We start from the raw sequence: 14,519 nt of genomic DNA, 5'->3' as shown, positions 1-14,519 counted from the left end.
AGAGAGAGAGAGAGAGAGAGAGAGAGACAGACACACAGAGAGAGAGAGAGAGAGACAGACAGACACAGAGAGAGAGAGAGAGAGAGAGACACACAGAGAGAGAGACAGACAGACAGACAGACAGACAGACACAGAGTCGGTCAGTCAGAGAGACAGACAGTCAGTCAGTCAGTCAGAGAGACAGAGACATTAACAGGTTTAGCTGCCTTAGAAGTGGATAGTTCATAGATTCATAGAATCCCTTCAGCCCAACAAGTCCACACTGACCTCCGAAGAGTAACCCACCCAGACCCATTCCCCTACCCTATTATCCCACGTTTACCCCTGACTAATGTACCTAACCTACACATCCGTGAACACTGTGGGCAATTTAGCATGTCCAATTCACCTAACCTGTAAATCTTTGGTTTGTAGGAAGAAACCAGAGCACCCAGAGAAAACCCACACTGACACGGGGAGAATGTGCAAACTCCACACAGACAGTTGTCCGAGGTTAGACTCAAAGCCGGGTCCCTGGTGCTGTGAGGCAGCAGCGCTGACCACTGAGCCACCATGCCACCCACGGTAGTTCTACCAGTCTGGATGAGATATGTCAAAAGCTGTTGAGGAAGGCAAGGGAGGAGCTATCAGAGTCCTAGCAGTAGTTTTCAAATCCTCCCTGGCCACAGGTGAGCTGCCAGAGGATCGCAGAGGTTCCAATGTTGTCCCATTTTTATAAAATGCAGCAGGATAGACCAGGAAATTACAAGCCAATCAGTCTAACCTCTACACTTGAGTATAAGGATTATTCAGGGATAGTCAGCAAGGATTTGTTAAAAGGTGGTCATATTTTGGAAATTTAATTAACTTTTTGGAGGAGATAAGCTGGGGTGCAGATGAGAGTAACACATTTAATGTTATATCCATAGACTTTAGCAAGGCTTTTGATAAAGTCCCTCATGGTAGACTGGTCAAGAAAGCACAGTCCATTGGATTCAAGGCAAAGCGACATGTTGGACTTGAAATTAGCTGAGAGGCAGGAAGCAGAGAGTGATAAAAAAGGGATATTTCGGTGTTCAGAATTCTGATCACAGGGATGTCCTTCAGGGCGAGATACAGAGGTCCTTGTTGTTTCTCCTATACATTAAACATTTGGACTTCTATTTAGGTGTTATAATCAAGGAGAGTGTGAATGACAAAAATTGAGGGTGTAGTAAATTATGTGGAGGCTAGTCGTAAACTGTGGGTGGGTATCAATCGACTGGTTAAGTGAACAGAACAGTGATAAATGGAATTCAACACAGAAAAGTGCGAGATGATATAAATGGAGATGACTAACAAGGCAAGGGGATTACAATATAAATGGGAGGAAGCTGGAAAGTAGCGATAATTGGAGGATCTTGGTGTATATATCTAAAAATCCCTGAATTCTGATTCAATAAGGTGGTTTGTAAGATATATGGGATACTTTCCTTTCTTGGGAAAGGTATAGAATTGCAAGAGCAGAAACATTATGCTGCTCTGACTACATATGCCGGTTAGGCCACAATTGGAGTACTGTTTGCAGTTCTAATCACTATATTTAAGAAAGGATGCATTTGCACTAAAGACGGTACAGAAGAGACTTACTAGGATACTGCCTGGGCTGAGGGTCAGAGCGATTAGGACTGTCTGGATAGGCTGGGGCTGTTTTAGTTGGAGCATTGAAGCTTGAGAGGAGAGCTGATAGAAGCGTATAAGATTGAGGAACACACTTCAAGTGGTTTGGAATGTACTATTTCCAATGGTAGAGGGGCCAACAACCAGAGGGTATAGATTTAAGACTAAAAGTAGAAGACTCAGAGCAGAGTTGAGAATAACTTTTTCATCCAGGGGATAGTGTTAGTCTGGAACTCACTGACTGAAAGGGTAGTTGAGTCAGAAATACTTAAAATTTAGAAAACATTAGATACCTACTTGCATTGTTATAGCCTCCATAGCTTTGGCTCAATGGTTGAAAAATGGAATTCGTGTAGTCAGGTCTTTGTTGACCAGAATAGACTGAATGGCATACTTTTAAGCTGTAAATATCAGAGTTATAAGCTTCAAGATACTGAAATTGCTTCAATATTGGTCAAAATTAGGTTTACCTTCAGTCATCTTGTAATGTGTCTTGAATGAGAAAAGCCAGTGAGACCCATAACAGAGTGCCAAGGTTGGTAGACCTAACAGTATTTTTACCTTTTTTTAAAAATGGAAACACGTACTATGTGGTAGGACAGGATGATTAGGAATTTAACTTCAGTAGCGATTCAGCATTGCAGTACAGCTGATTAGAAGTGAAGTGAGCCTGAATGGTAGAATATTTCCTCATTGTAAATGTCACTTTAATACTTTACAATTTGGAGTTTGTGTATGTAACAATGGAGAACAGGTAACTGATCTGCTATTGTTTCCATTAAATCCTCAGCTGAAAAGATCAAAACTGCTCACAGTATGCTTAGTGTGATTTCACATTTGGCCCTATTGTTATGGACTAGGCCAGATCACTCAAAGCACTCCAATGCAGGCAGCCCAGACCATAATTTTGCAATTTGTTTCAGTAAGTGTACAGTGAAAATTACTCGAAGTAAGTTAGCGAGGTTGACGACCAGGTTTTAAAACAGATAAAAGTTTATTCACAAAATTACACAATGAAACACAAAGAACAGAATAAAGAACCAGGGGGCGGGCAAGACAGACAGCGAGGCAGGTCAGACAAAGAGAGCGAGAGATGGAGAGACATGACCACATTGGCCTTAAGTCTTATCTGTTACATATAAACAAAAGGCTTCTCAAAATCCCTTTCATCTATGTATCAAACTAGTCTAATCAGAGCCTGGCCCGATCCCTCTGAAAAAAATCAAGGACACAGTATCCTCAAGAAAAGGAGCAGCTTTTAGGAAAAAAGGACCAGCTTTGCGACATTACATAATTCCACTAAGACTTCACTTCGATTAAATGTTAAACATTCCATGGTTCAGATGTAAGGACATGTAAGTCTCTCCAAGTATCAACCTTTCTCTCACCTGTTGTTACTGCAGCTTGACAAAATGAATAAATCAGTCATGGCTCATGCCAATATCAACAATTCTATTCCAAAGAATTCAACACCAGTATTTGAATTTAGGCTTGAGTTTCCAAAAATTATGTTATAGACTCAAGTGTACACATAACTAACACGTTCATCTGAAATCTTTGTTTCCATCATTGTAGCATGGTGTATTCCACTACTATGAATTGTGGAGAAAGAAATTTCAGAATAATACATTAACTTTCCATAAGTTACATGTCTTGATTTACACAGAGCCAAGATGTTTTTGAGTGAAATTTCAAATATTTGTAAATAACATTCAAGTGAAATACATATTGAATCACTTTTCCATGAATCCAACAAGTAGCAAGTTTTAAATTAGGAAAAAATATCTCAGAACGTTTTTCAAAGCAAGCATTCTTTTCTGATTTTCTTGCATTTTCCTTACTTACAAAAGTTACTTTCTCTGAATTCAATCTACAGTAATTTCTTCCATTTGTATTTTGTAAGTGGAATTTGTCAATGTAAAGTATGTTTAAATTACACATATTCCAGAGAGGTAATTTATCGGTTTCCCACACAAACCTAAAACAAAAATGAGTGACTGTAGAACTGCTGACATGTTGTGAACAAAGCGCTCAGCATATTTTTTTAAGACTTCAAACATTCCAGATCACCACAGGAGTTGAAAATAAGTTTCTGTTGCTTTTGTAAAGTAACAAGACTAAATTACATTCATCAAAGCTTTCTGTTACTCAGGAAATCTTCGATGAGAAGGCATAGGATCTTTAAAAACTTCAGTTTCATTTCTCTCTCTTTTGATGTGTCAGACTCAAAGTTAAAAAGGATGAAGAAATTGCAAGGTGAGAGCATTTGGGACAACAGGAAAGAAACCATCTAGAAACAGAAACCTTTTAAAAATGCAAATTTAGGTAAAAATTTCATCTTCGTCATCATCTTCCTTTCCCTACACTCCTAAATATTCAACTTGTGTAAATTACTTCATTTAAACAAAAACTTACCATAGTTGCTTATTTGCATCGCACCAAGCTGACTGCTGACTTGCTGTGTGAATACAGGTGGTGCAGTGTTCTGGTAATTTGACTGTGATTTTGTACCATGGGACTGAAGGGGAGGTGTCTGACCACTGCATGGAGGAGGAATAGCATGGCTAGAAGTAAATAAATACTTTGTTTTAAAAAATATAAATGAGACATTGTAACTTCTAATCCATTCTTCAATGTTGGACAGTTAATCTAAATGTAACTATTTTTGGCATGTTTTCAGTTTTCAAGCAACTGAAAACCACAACAATATCAAGGTTTACAATTTACAGGACGTAGGTTAGATTTCTAAACGACTGCATGATGAGGTGGCTGGGAGACAGGACGTGAGCAAATAAGTTTTGTCATAAGCCTTGTAGGAATGTGTCTAAACAGAGTAGTGTTTCTCTTCTACCATACATGCATAAGGAAACTGCTAGTGCAAATTTAAAGTAAAAAGCCTTACATCATTTTTGCAAGACATAAGCAAAGTTTATTCATTCTTGATAAAAATGAAGCAGTGATTGTCTGCAAGTTGAAAATTGTATTTTGTCCGTCTTCCATTCTGTATTATGGCAGCTCCCCACTACCTTCATAAGGATAACTAGGGTTGGATAATAAATGCTAGCTAGCCAGTGATGCCCACATCCCATGAATGAATTTTTCAAGAAAATACCTTGGCATCTGGTTTCCAGGATTATATATTCCATTTTGGAGGCTAGTTTGGCCAAACTGGCTCGGAGCAGGTGGTGGGTGACCAGAGATCGAAGATCCATGAGGTGAAGATAGTGATTTTAAAGGTCCTGGAAAGAAAGTGCACCCATGAACCAGAAGCCTATACTCAGAGAAGTAAAGCCTTTTGAGAACAGTAACAAAAGAGAAATAACTGTATGCAAAAAGTCTCCAATATAAAACATGTTCACAATTAACAATTGGAAATATTCTCTCTTTACATATTCCTTCAATATTACAGTCTACAAGACAATCTACACCTGCCAATTCAAGTTTTTGTTTTGAACTACTACAAAATGATCATAGATAATTTTGTTCACAAGCAGATTCAAACACATTTTTTTTAAATTGGCATGTTTGTTCATGTTATATTGATTTCCCAACAAAGCTATGGAACCATCAGGGGCCATCCAATTCTGTTGAAAGAGTATTTACATGTCATCATCATGCATGCTTGGCTGAGAGCCCAGACTCTCAAAACGATTATCCCAGCTTGGTGTGTCCTATTTTGATAACTGGAAATAACTAGTCACTTTGACCTATGGACATATTTAAGTGGCTATAAGTTCCTTTTTTTGGGTTAACTCTTCTCTCAAGGTTTCAATGTTTAGTTGTACAGATTAAGAAAGCTGACATGTTTGAAGACTTCATAATTGATACTTTAATGGTCAGTCTGATTCACACTTTTATAGTGTGTATGGGAACAGGAGGGGTTTTTTTCTGACTGAAACAAGATTGTTAATGGATGCTTCTTCTTCCCAGAGACATTCCACTCGTTCTATTGTTTTTATATAGTTGATTAGTTTTCCATGTTGTGGACACAGAATGAGCTGGCACAGAGTGTATGAGAGAGCAAGGGATGGGAGGAATAATGAATTGGAATGAAAGGGGCAGATAAGACCTTTTGAGCTTGCCTTTCAAAAGGTTCCAGAATCTATGATATGATTCACAACACTTCCAAGGGACCATAAGCCACAAATCACCCAGAAGCTGAAATTAAAGCAAAATACAGTGGATGCTGGAAATCTGAATTAAAAACAAAGTGGCAGAAAACCTTAGCAGGTCCAGATGCATCTGTGGAGATAGAAAAAGAGTTAATGCTTTGAATCAGTTATGACTTCCTCAGAACTGTTCTTCAGATTTGTGACTTCTGAACATCAGAACAGCTCTGTTTCACTCTCCACAGACAATGGATAATTCCAGGTTGAGACTGCAGGATTGTATGTCTGTTTTTTAAACTGTGTTTTTGATTGTGTACTGAAATGGAAAACAAACTGCTCTAAAAACCAAGGATTGTTGCACCATTTAAAACATCTTCACAGTAAAGCCATGGTATTGAAGGTAGTATATTAGGTTGGATTCGGTTAGATTCCCTCCAGCCCAATGAGTCCACACCGACCCTCCAAAGAGCAACACACCCAGACCCATTCCCCTACATTTACCCCTGACTAATGCACCTACGGGCAATTTAGCATGGCCAATTCACCTAACCTGCACATCTTTGGACTGTGGGAAGAAACCGGAGTACCCGGAGGAAACCCCCGCAGACATGGGGAGAATGTGCAAACTCCACACAGACAGTTGCCCGAGACAGGAACTGAACCTGGATCCCTGGCGCTGTGAGGCATATGAGCATAGGGCCAAATGCTGGCAAGCGGAACTAGATTTATATGGGATATCTGGTCAGCAGATGAGCATAGACGGAGGATTGGGAGAAGACAGAAAGTTGGGATAAAGGAGGGGATTTTCAGGACAGCAACTTGTAACTGGTAGAGTGCCTCAAGAATCAACGCTGGGACTAAAACTACTTACGATGTATATTCTCGGCCTGGATGAAGAAAGTGAATGTACTGTAGCCAATTTTGCAGATGACACAGAGAGGCAAGTGGTGAAGATAACAGAAAGAGGTATACAGACAGGTTAAAAATGAGTGGGCAAAACTTAGCAGGTGGATTGTAATGTGTGAAAATGATTTGGCAGCTGTTGGAAGCAAATGGACTGGTTAGTGATAGGCAGCCTGAGTTTGTGCAAGGACGTCATGTCTCAACAACTTAAGAGTCCAGCACGGAAACAGACCCTTCGATCCAAAGCATCCACCCCGACCAGATATCCCATATAAATCCAGTTCCATTTGCCAGCATTTGGCCCACAAGCCCTAAACCCTTCCTATTCATATACCCATCTAGATGGCTTATAAATGTTGTAATCGTACCAGCGTCCACCACTTCCTCTGGCAATTCATTGCATACATGCACCACCCTCTGCATGAAAAAGTTGCCCCGTAGATGCCTTTTATATCTTTCCTCTCTCACCCTGAACTTAGGCCCTTTAGTTGTGGACTCCCCTATCCTGTGGAAAAGATCTTATCCATTTACCCTATCCATGCCCCTCATGATTTTATAACCGTCTATGAGGTCACCTCTCAGCCTCTGATGGTCCAGGGAAAACAGCACCAGCTTATTCAGCCTCTCCCTTTCGCTCAAATCCACCAACCCTGGCAGCATCCACGTAAATTTTTCTGAACCCTTTCAAGTTTCACAACATCCTTACTATCAGAGGGAGATCAGAACTGCATGCAATATTCCAACAGCTACAAAGTAACATCCCAATTCCCATACTCAATGCACTGACTAATAAAGCTAAGCATACCAAACGCCTTCTTCTCTACCCATCTGCGACTCCACTTTCAAGGAACTATGAACCAGCATTCCAAGGTTTCTTTGTTCAACAATACTCCCCAGGACCTTACCATTAAGCATGTAAGTTCTACCTTGATTTGCTTTTCCAAAATGCAACACCTCACATTTATCGAATTTAAACTCCATCTGCCATTCCTTGGCCCATTGGTCTATCTGAGCAAGATCCCTGCTGTGTTCTGAGACAACCTTCTTTGCTGTCCACTACACCTCCAATTTTGGTGTCATCCGCAAACGTACTAATTATACCTTCTATGTTTACATTCAAATCATTTATGTAAATGACACAAAATCAGTGGACCCAGCACCGATCCTTGTGGCACTCCACTAGTCACAAGTCCCCAGTCTGAAAAGCAACCCTCCACCACCACCCTCTGTCTTCTACCTTCAAGCCAGTTGCATCCAAATGGCTGGTTCTCCCTGTATTCCGTGTGATATAACCTTGTTAACCAGTCTACCATGAGGAACCTCATTGAATGTCTTAGTGAAGTCCATTTAGATCACATCCACCACACTGCCCTCAGGAATCTTCCTCATTATTTCCTCAAAAATTTCAATCAAGTTAGTGGAACATGATTTCCCACACATAAATCCATATCGACTATCTCTAATCAGTCCTTGCCTTTCCAAATCTGTGTAAATCCTGTCCCTCAAGATCCCCTCCCCAACTTGCCCACCACCAGGCTCACCAATCTATAGTTCTCTGGCTTTTCCTTACTACCTTTAATAAATAGTGGCACCACATTAGCCAACTTCCAGTCTTCCACCTCACCTGTGGTTATCTGTGGTACAAATATCTCAGCAAGGGGCCCTGCAATCTCTTCCCTCGCTTCCTGCAGAGGTCCAAGGTACACCTGATCAGGTCTTGAGTTTTTAACCACCGTTATGCATTTTAAAACATCCAGCACCTCCTCCTCTGTAATATGGACATTTTTCAAGATGTCACGACTTATTTCCCAACACTCTATATCTTCTATATCCTTCTGCACAGTAAACACTGATGCAAAATACTCATTTGGTATCTCACCCATCTCCTGCAGTTCCACACATAAGTGGCCTTGCTGATCTTTAAGGGACCCTATTCTCTCCCTAGTTACCTTTTTGTCCTTAATGTATTTATAAAATCCCTTTGGATTCTCTTTAACTCTATTTGCCAAAGCTATCTCATGTCTCCTTTTTGTCCTCCTGATTTCCCTCTTAAGTTTACTCCTACTGCCTTTATACTCTAAGGATTCACTTGATCCCTGCTGTCTGTACTTTACAGATGCTTCCTTCTTATCCTTGACCAAACCTAAATTTCATTAGTCATCCAGCCTTCCACTTCACCATAACAGGAACATACTCTCTCTGATTATCTCATTATCGAAGGCTTCCCATTTTCCAGCCGTCCTTTACCTGCAAACATCTGCCCCCAAACAACTTTTGAAAGTTCTTGCCTAATACTGCCAAAATTGGCCTGCCTTCAATTTAGAACGTTAACTTTTAGATCCGGTCTATCTTTTTCCATTACTATTTTATAACTAATAAAATTATGATCATTGGCCCCAAAGTGCTTCCCCACTGACACCTATGTCACCTGCTCTGCCTTATTTCCCAAGCGTAGCCATGTTGTGCACCTTCTCTAGTGGTTAGATCTGCATATTAAAATCAGAAAACATTCTACTGCACACAAGTTCCTCTCAATCCAAACCTTTAACACTATGGCAGTCCCAGCTCAATGGAAAATTAAAATCCCCTACCATAACCATCCTATTATTCTTACAGGCAGCTGAGATTTCCTTACAAGTTTGTTTCTCAATTTCCCTCTGACTATTAGGGGTCTATAATACAATCCCAATAAGGTGATCATCCCTTTCTTATTTCTCAGTTCCATCCAAATAACGTCCCTGGATGTATTCCCAGGAATATCATCCCAAAAGCTGTAATATTATCCAAGATCAAAAATGCCACTCACCCTCCTCTCTTGCTCCCCTTTATATTCTTCCTGTATCATCTATACCCTGGAACATTAAGCTGCCAGTCCTGTCCATCCCTGAGCCTTGTCTCTGTAATTGATATGACATCCCAGTCCCACATTCCCAACCATGCCCTGAGTTCATCTGCCTTTCCTGTTATGCCTCTTGCATTGAAATAAATATTGTTTAATTGATCAGTCCTACCTTGTTCTCTGCTTTGTTCCTACTTGCCCTGACTGACTTATTCCTTTTCCCATATCAGCCTCAAACTGCCCTATTTCCAAATTAACTCCCTGGTGTATTCCACCCCCCACCCCACCCCCCAGCAGCTCCAGCAAATCTCCCCACCCCTACCCCCAGCAGCTCCAGCAAATCTCCCAGTATATTAGTCCCCTTCCAAATCAGGTGCAATCCATCCTTCTTACACAGGTCTCTTTTACCTCATAACAGATTACAATGATCTAAAAATGTGAATCCTTCTCCCTTGCTCCTCAGCCACACATTCATCTGCTCTATCCTCCTGTTCCTACCCTCACTAGCTTGTGGCACCAGGAGTAATCCAGTTTGATTGAATTTTTTGAGGAGGTGACAAGAATGATTAATGAGGAAAGGGCAGTGAATGTTGGTTACATGGACCTTAGTAAGGTATTTGACATGGCAAACTGGTATAGATAACAGATACTCCAGGATTTGGCTGGATGAACACGGAACTGGCTTAGTCATAAAAGACAGAGAATGATGGTGGAAGGGTGCTTTTTGGAATGGAGATAATAACAAGCAGTGTTCCACAGGGATCAGTGCTGGAACCTTTACTGTTTACAATACATATCGGATAATTGATCGTTTGGATAATCGATCTGATCGTAAACAAGCAGTAATTTATGAGTGCTGGTTATCCAAACATTTCTCAGTAATCCGGCAATGCACGCCGTAATGTCATTTAACTGATAACTGAACGCTGAGTTGCCTAATGCTGTTTTTACAGGACCTTGAGATCTTGTTTGGATAATCCAAAGTTTGGATAATCAACATTGTACTGTAAACTGTTGAAGGAAAAGTAGTTGGTCTGATTAGTAAGTTTGTGAATTGACGGAATTGCAGATAGTGAAGAGGATTGTCAAAGGATACAGCGGGATATAGATAGATTGCAGATTTGGTCACAGAAATGGCAGAGAGGTGATGCCTTTTGGAAGATCAAATTCAGGTGCAAATTATACAATAAATGGCAGAACCCTTAGGAGCATTAACATACAGAGACAGGTCAGAGAAGATTCACAATGTTGATTGCAGGTAAGGACAGAATGTCCTAAGAGCAAAGGTTGAGTAGTTTAGGCTGGTACCCATTTAGAGTTTAGAAGAATGAGAGATAACCTTATTGAAATACATAAGATTCTTAAGGGACTTGACAGGGAAGATGCAGAAAAGTTGTTTCTGCTTGTGTGGGAGGGCATTATCTCAGAATAAGAGTCATCCATTTAAGACTGAGGGGGAATTTCTTCTTGCAGAATGTATTGAATCTGTAAGATTCTTTACTGCAGATGACTGTTGAGGTGGGGTTGATAAATATATGTAAGGCTGAGACAGATGGATGTTTAATCAGTCAGCAACTCAAGGGCGAAGGGGAAAAGGCAAGAGAGTGAAGTTGAGGATTATCAGATAGCCATGATCTCATTGAATGGTGGATCAGACAGAATGAGCTGAGGGTGTACTTCTCCTACAGTTTTGGTCTTAATTTCAAGGTTTGCATGTCTCATTATTTCTAGCCTGGTCTCTCAGAGGGGTTGATGAGGAAAAAAGGACTGGACGTAGTTTAAAACTTCTGTTCAAGGCTATTTTCCTGCATGAATTACCTGTTTGAGCTGCAGAATATGGTTGAACTGTTCCACCATAGTGACCATAATGTGGCTGTGAAGTTGCTGAACTAAAGCCAGGAGAATATCCTCCAATTCCAGGTTTAGCTTGAGAATAAGGTGGTGTTGCGACATATCCTTGATTACTCATTTTTTGTTCAGGAAATGCTCATTCCTTAGATAACGTAGATCCAATACCTGGTTGAGAATGGAGGTGGAAATGCACAAAATTAATTTCACACACTGTAGGCCTTGTCAGTCTTAAGCCTCCTATTACCGCCAATAGTATGCTTGAAAGCTACACAACCAGTGTTATGCCAACCATCAGTGTTGTCAAAAACATTCATGCTTAGTATCAGCAAAATGTTGGCTTGGAACTCTAAAGCAACATATTTTTTTAAAACAATACTGGAGAGGCCAAATGCAATTTACACCAGAGACAGCTGACAAACCATAAGCAGTTCACCGCTGATACTGTCATGGATTGAAGTCTCTCTAACTTTGAATGAGAAACAACATTGCAAAGGCATGGGAACCCAGTGCATTGCTGTGTGCAGCAGCTGCCAGCAGAAGACCAAGCACCAGACTGGAAGAATTTAACGAGCACAGAATCTCCAAATACCTCTGGAGTCAACCATAATTCCTTCCCGTAAACATATCTACAAGTCAAGGAAGTTAGATTTGCTTCAGTTACTTCTTTGCAGAGGTGACATACGTTCTGTCGTATCCATGCATATCCGACATTTTCCCTCCCACACATTGAAACAATATTGTGTTGCAAGATACATTCAAAGTTATTTCATTATCAGTGTGCTACAGTGAAGGTGATGCATGTTTTGTTGTTGTATTGGCCTCTCGATAACTCCTGGACTTCCAAATATCTTCATTCATATTTGCTCCAATAGTTAAAGGAACAGCAGGAATGGGTAATTGTTCAGCCCACTGGAAAGTTGCACGGGGGCAGAAAGCATCCTAGCGGTGTATACTTAAAAAGTAAATTTGCTTGCATTAATGTTCAGACTCCTTTGGCTTCATTATACTCACAGTTTGTTCCCTTCACTGATGCAGAATTTGTTGCTACCCTCTGCCTAAGATCAGACAAACTAACAATTGACTCAAGTCACATCACTGGGAGCGAACGGCACTTTTGACAACAGATTTCCTTACAAAAAATTCTTGTGACATTCTTCCAATCAGGCTGAGTCACCTACAAAGTGAAAGCCAGTTTGTTCTTTGCCATGTTTCCACTGGCAGTCAGATCAACACAAAAAATGTGTTAAACCCAACTGATTCTTATAAAATACAGATACTTATTATATCTTCTGTCGATCCAAATTAGAGAAACTACCAAATTTTTTAAAATGTTAAAATAACATAATGAACATTCTTAAAATGATAACGATGAATCGAAGTAAAATGACATAGCATGTTAACTTACTTGACAGAACTGGTACCATTGAGTTAATGACACTCAGCAACAAATTGACTAACCTACCTTAGCTTCTATAAACAACATTACAATAATTTCTGGCAAAGAAAAATACCCAAAAATTAATATTTGAAAGGAGAAGTGGTGAGGTGGAAAGGTTTAGGGACAGAGTCAGGAGCTAAAGGTCTAAATAACTTAACACAGGGCTCTCAACAATGGTGTGTAAATTGGTGCAAAGGGGGAAGAGGTTGGGAACTGGTGTCAAAAAATGAGTAATATGAAAAGAAGTGATATGTACAGGAAACTTACTATCCAGCACTGATGGGACCAGAAGTGTCAGATAAACAAGAGTTCCACATCAAAAAATGTAAAAATACAAACTAAGCATTAGAAACGTAATGCAGGGGACATCTCTGTTATACTTTATTTACAGCATAAATCACTTAAATAAGAATGCAACTTTGCTTTAAATAAAATTTGTCAACTTCTCACTTATATCCTCAACTGACTACTCAGACATTGGTAGATTGTGACATATGAGGAGAAATTAGCTCTGAATTCAATCAATTGTTATTATTTTGTGTGGTCATTCAACTGAACAACAAGCATATTTATGGGTAAATAAATTTTAAAAACTATAATTGGACAGAATAATACAGTAAACTTTACGATATTTGAGGTATATAATGTTTACTGGTTTATAAGATGCTAATTAAAACAAAGTTTTCGTACAATTTATCATTAATAAAAGGAGTTCAGGAGGAGGAAAAGTCACAGGAGATACAAAGGAGTCGCAGCAGGAAGAGATGTAGACATGAAGAGCAGCATTTCAAATTCAAATACTGAATTATGAAAAGCAATGGAAGCCTCAAGAAAATTATAGTCCAGGATATGAAATAGGCAAAAGTTTTGGATGGGTTGAAGTTTGGATGGGTTAGAGGCCAGCCAGGACTTCACTGGAATAGTCTAGCCTGGAAGAAACAAAGCATGATGCGAGATTTGGAGACAGGAGAGCTCAGGCAGAGGCACATGATGCTACTGAAGGAGTGTGTTGATCCTGTCTTCACAAATCAGCTGCCGTTGCAGTGATAAGCTTTTTACCTTCACCAGGGCATTCACACCTGATAAGCAATATTAATGTTAGGTCCTATAATATTAAAATTAGACACAGATAACATAGTACTGAAAGATTCAATAGACATTTATTATATATTTACTTATATTACAATCACAGCTACTGTGTATCTGGGCTAGTACTGAGGAATTTGGTTACAAATTGTTGAACATTTCCCTCAGCTTGTCATCCTGCAAGTGACACCAGTAAGTTGGAGACTGCACATCAGTACATTGATGTTATCAGCAGCACATAACAAATTGATATTGCACATTAGTTGTGAGACAACACAACAAGTAGGTTTTAGTAGTTGAAAATATATGGGATCAGCTTCAATAAACCATTAAGACTGTGATTTGTCTGCTCAAACCTGATTGCAACTGGATAGAATAGGATAGTTCATCATGATAAAGTTAACTGCTTAACATTAGTATAAAATGGGATGAATTAACATATAAACTTGAAGAACAAAGTGAACACATGCAATGGAGCATAAAGAACTAGTTGACCTTGGCTGACAGGGAGGTTAAGATAAAACATAATAAGGACAGCTGGTATAAAGGCACAGGTACCTAAGTACAGGTCTAAGCAAGTAGAATCACGATGTTAGATTGAGCTGGAATCAGTGTCAGACCATCTTAGAATTGGGTTTCCTTAAATCAAGAGAAG

General features: G+C 39.7%; 1 protein-coding gene across 2 annotated transcripts in view; it reads right to left on the bottom strand.

The window, feature by feature from the left end:
• The window catches only part of LOC122553171 (protein transport protein Sec24D-like), a 202,602-nt gene that overhangs the window by 176,290 nt on the left and 11,793 nt on the right, over positions 1-14,519 (bottom strand). For both annotated transcript variants that reach the window (XM_043696769.1, XM_043696761.1), the window contains exons 2-4: positions 11,308-11,505; positions 4,751-4,877; positions 4,054-4,202 (exon numbers count right to left, since the gene is read on the bottom strand). In XM_043696769.1, coding sequence (XP_043552704.1) covers positions 4,054-4,202; positions 4,751-4,877; positions 11,308-11,458 — 427 coding nt within the window. In that variant the 5' untranslated portion in view covers positions 11,459-11,505. The remainder of the gene's footprint in view (positions 1-4,053; positions 4,203-4,750; positions 4,878-11,307; positions 11,506-14,519) is intronic.

This window comes from Chiloscyllium plagiosum, chromosome 1 (genome assembly GCF_004010195.1).
Source record: "Chiloscyllium plagiosum isolate BGI_BamShark_2017 chromosome 1, ASM401019v2, whole genome shotgun sequence".
NCBI classification, from domain to species: domain Eukaryota; kingdom Metazoa; phylum Chordata; class Chondrichthyes; order Orectolobiformes; family Hemiscylliidae; genus Chiloscyllium; species Chiloscyllium plagiosum.
Note: the sequence above shows the minus strand (reverse complement) of the source record. Positions and strands in the feature narration are given on the sequence as shown.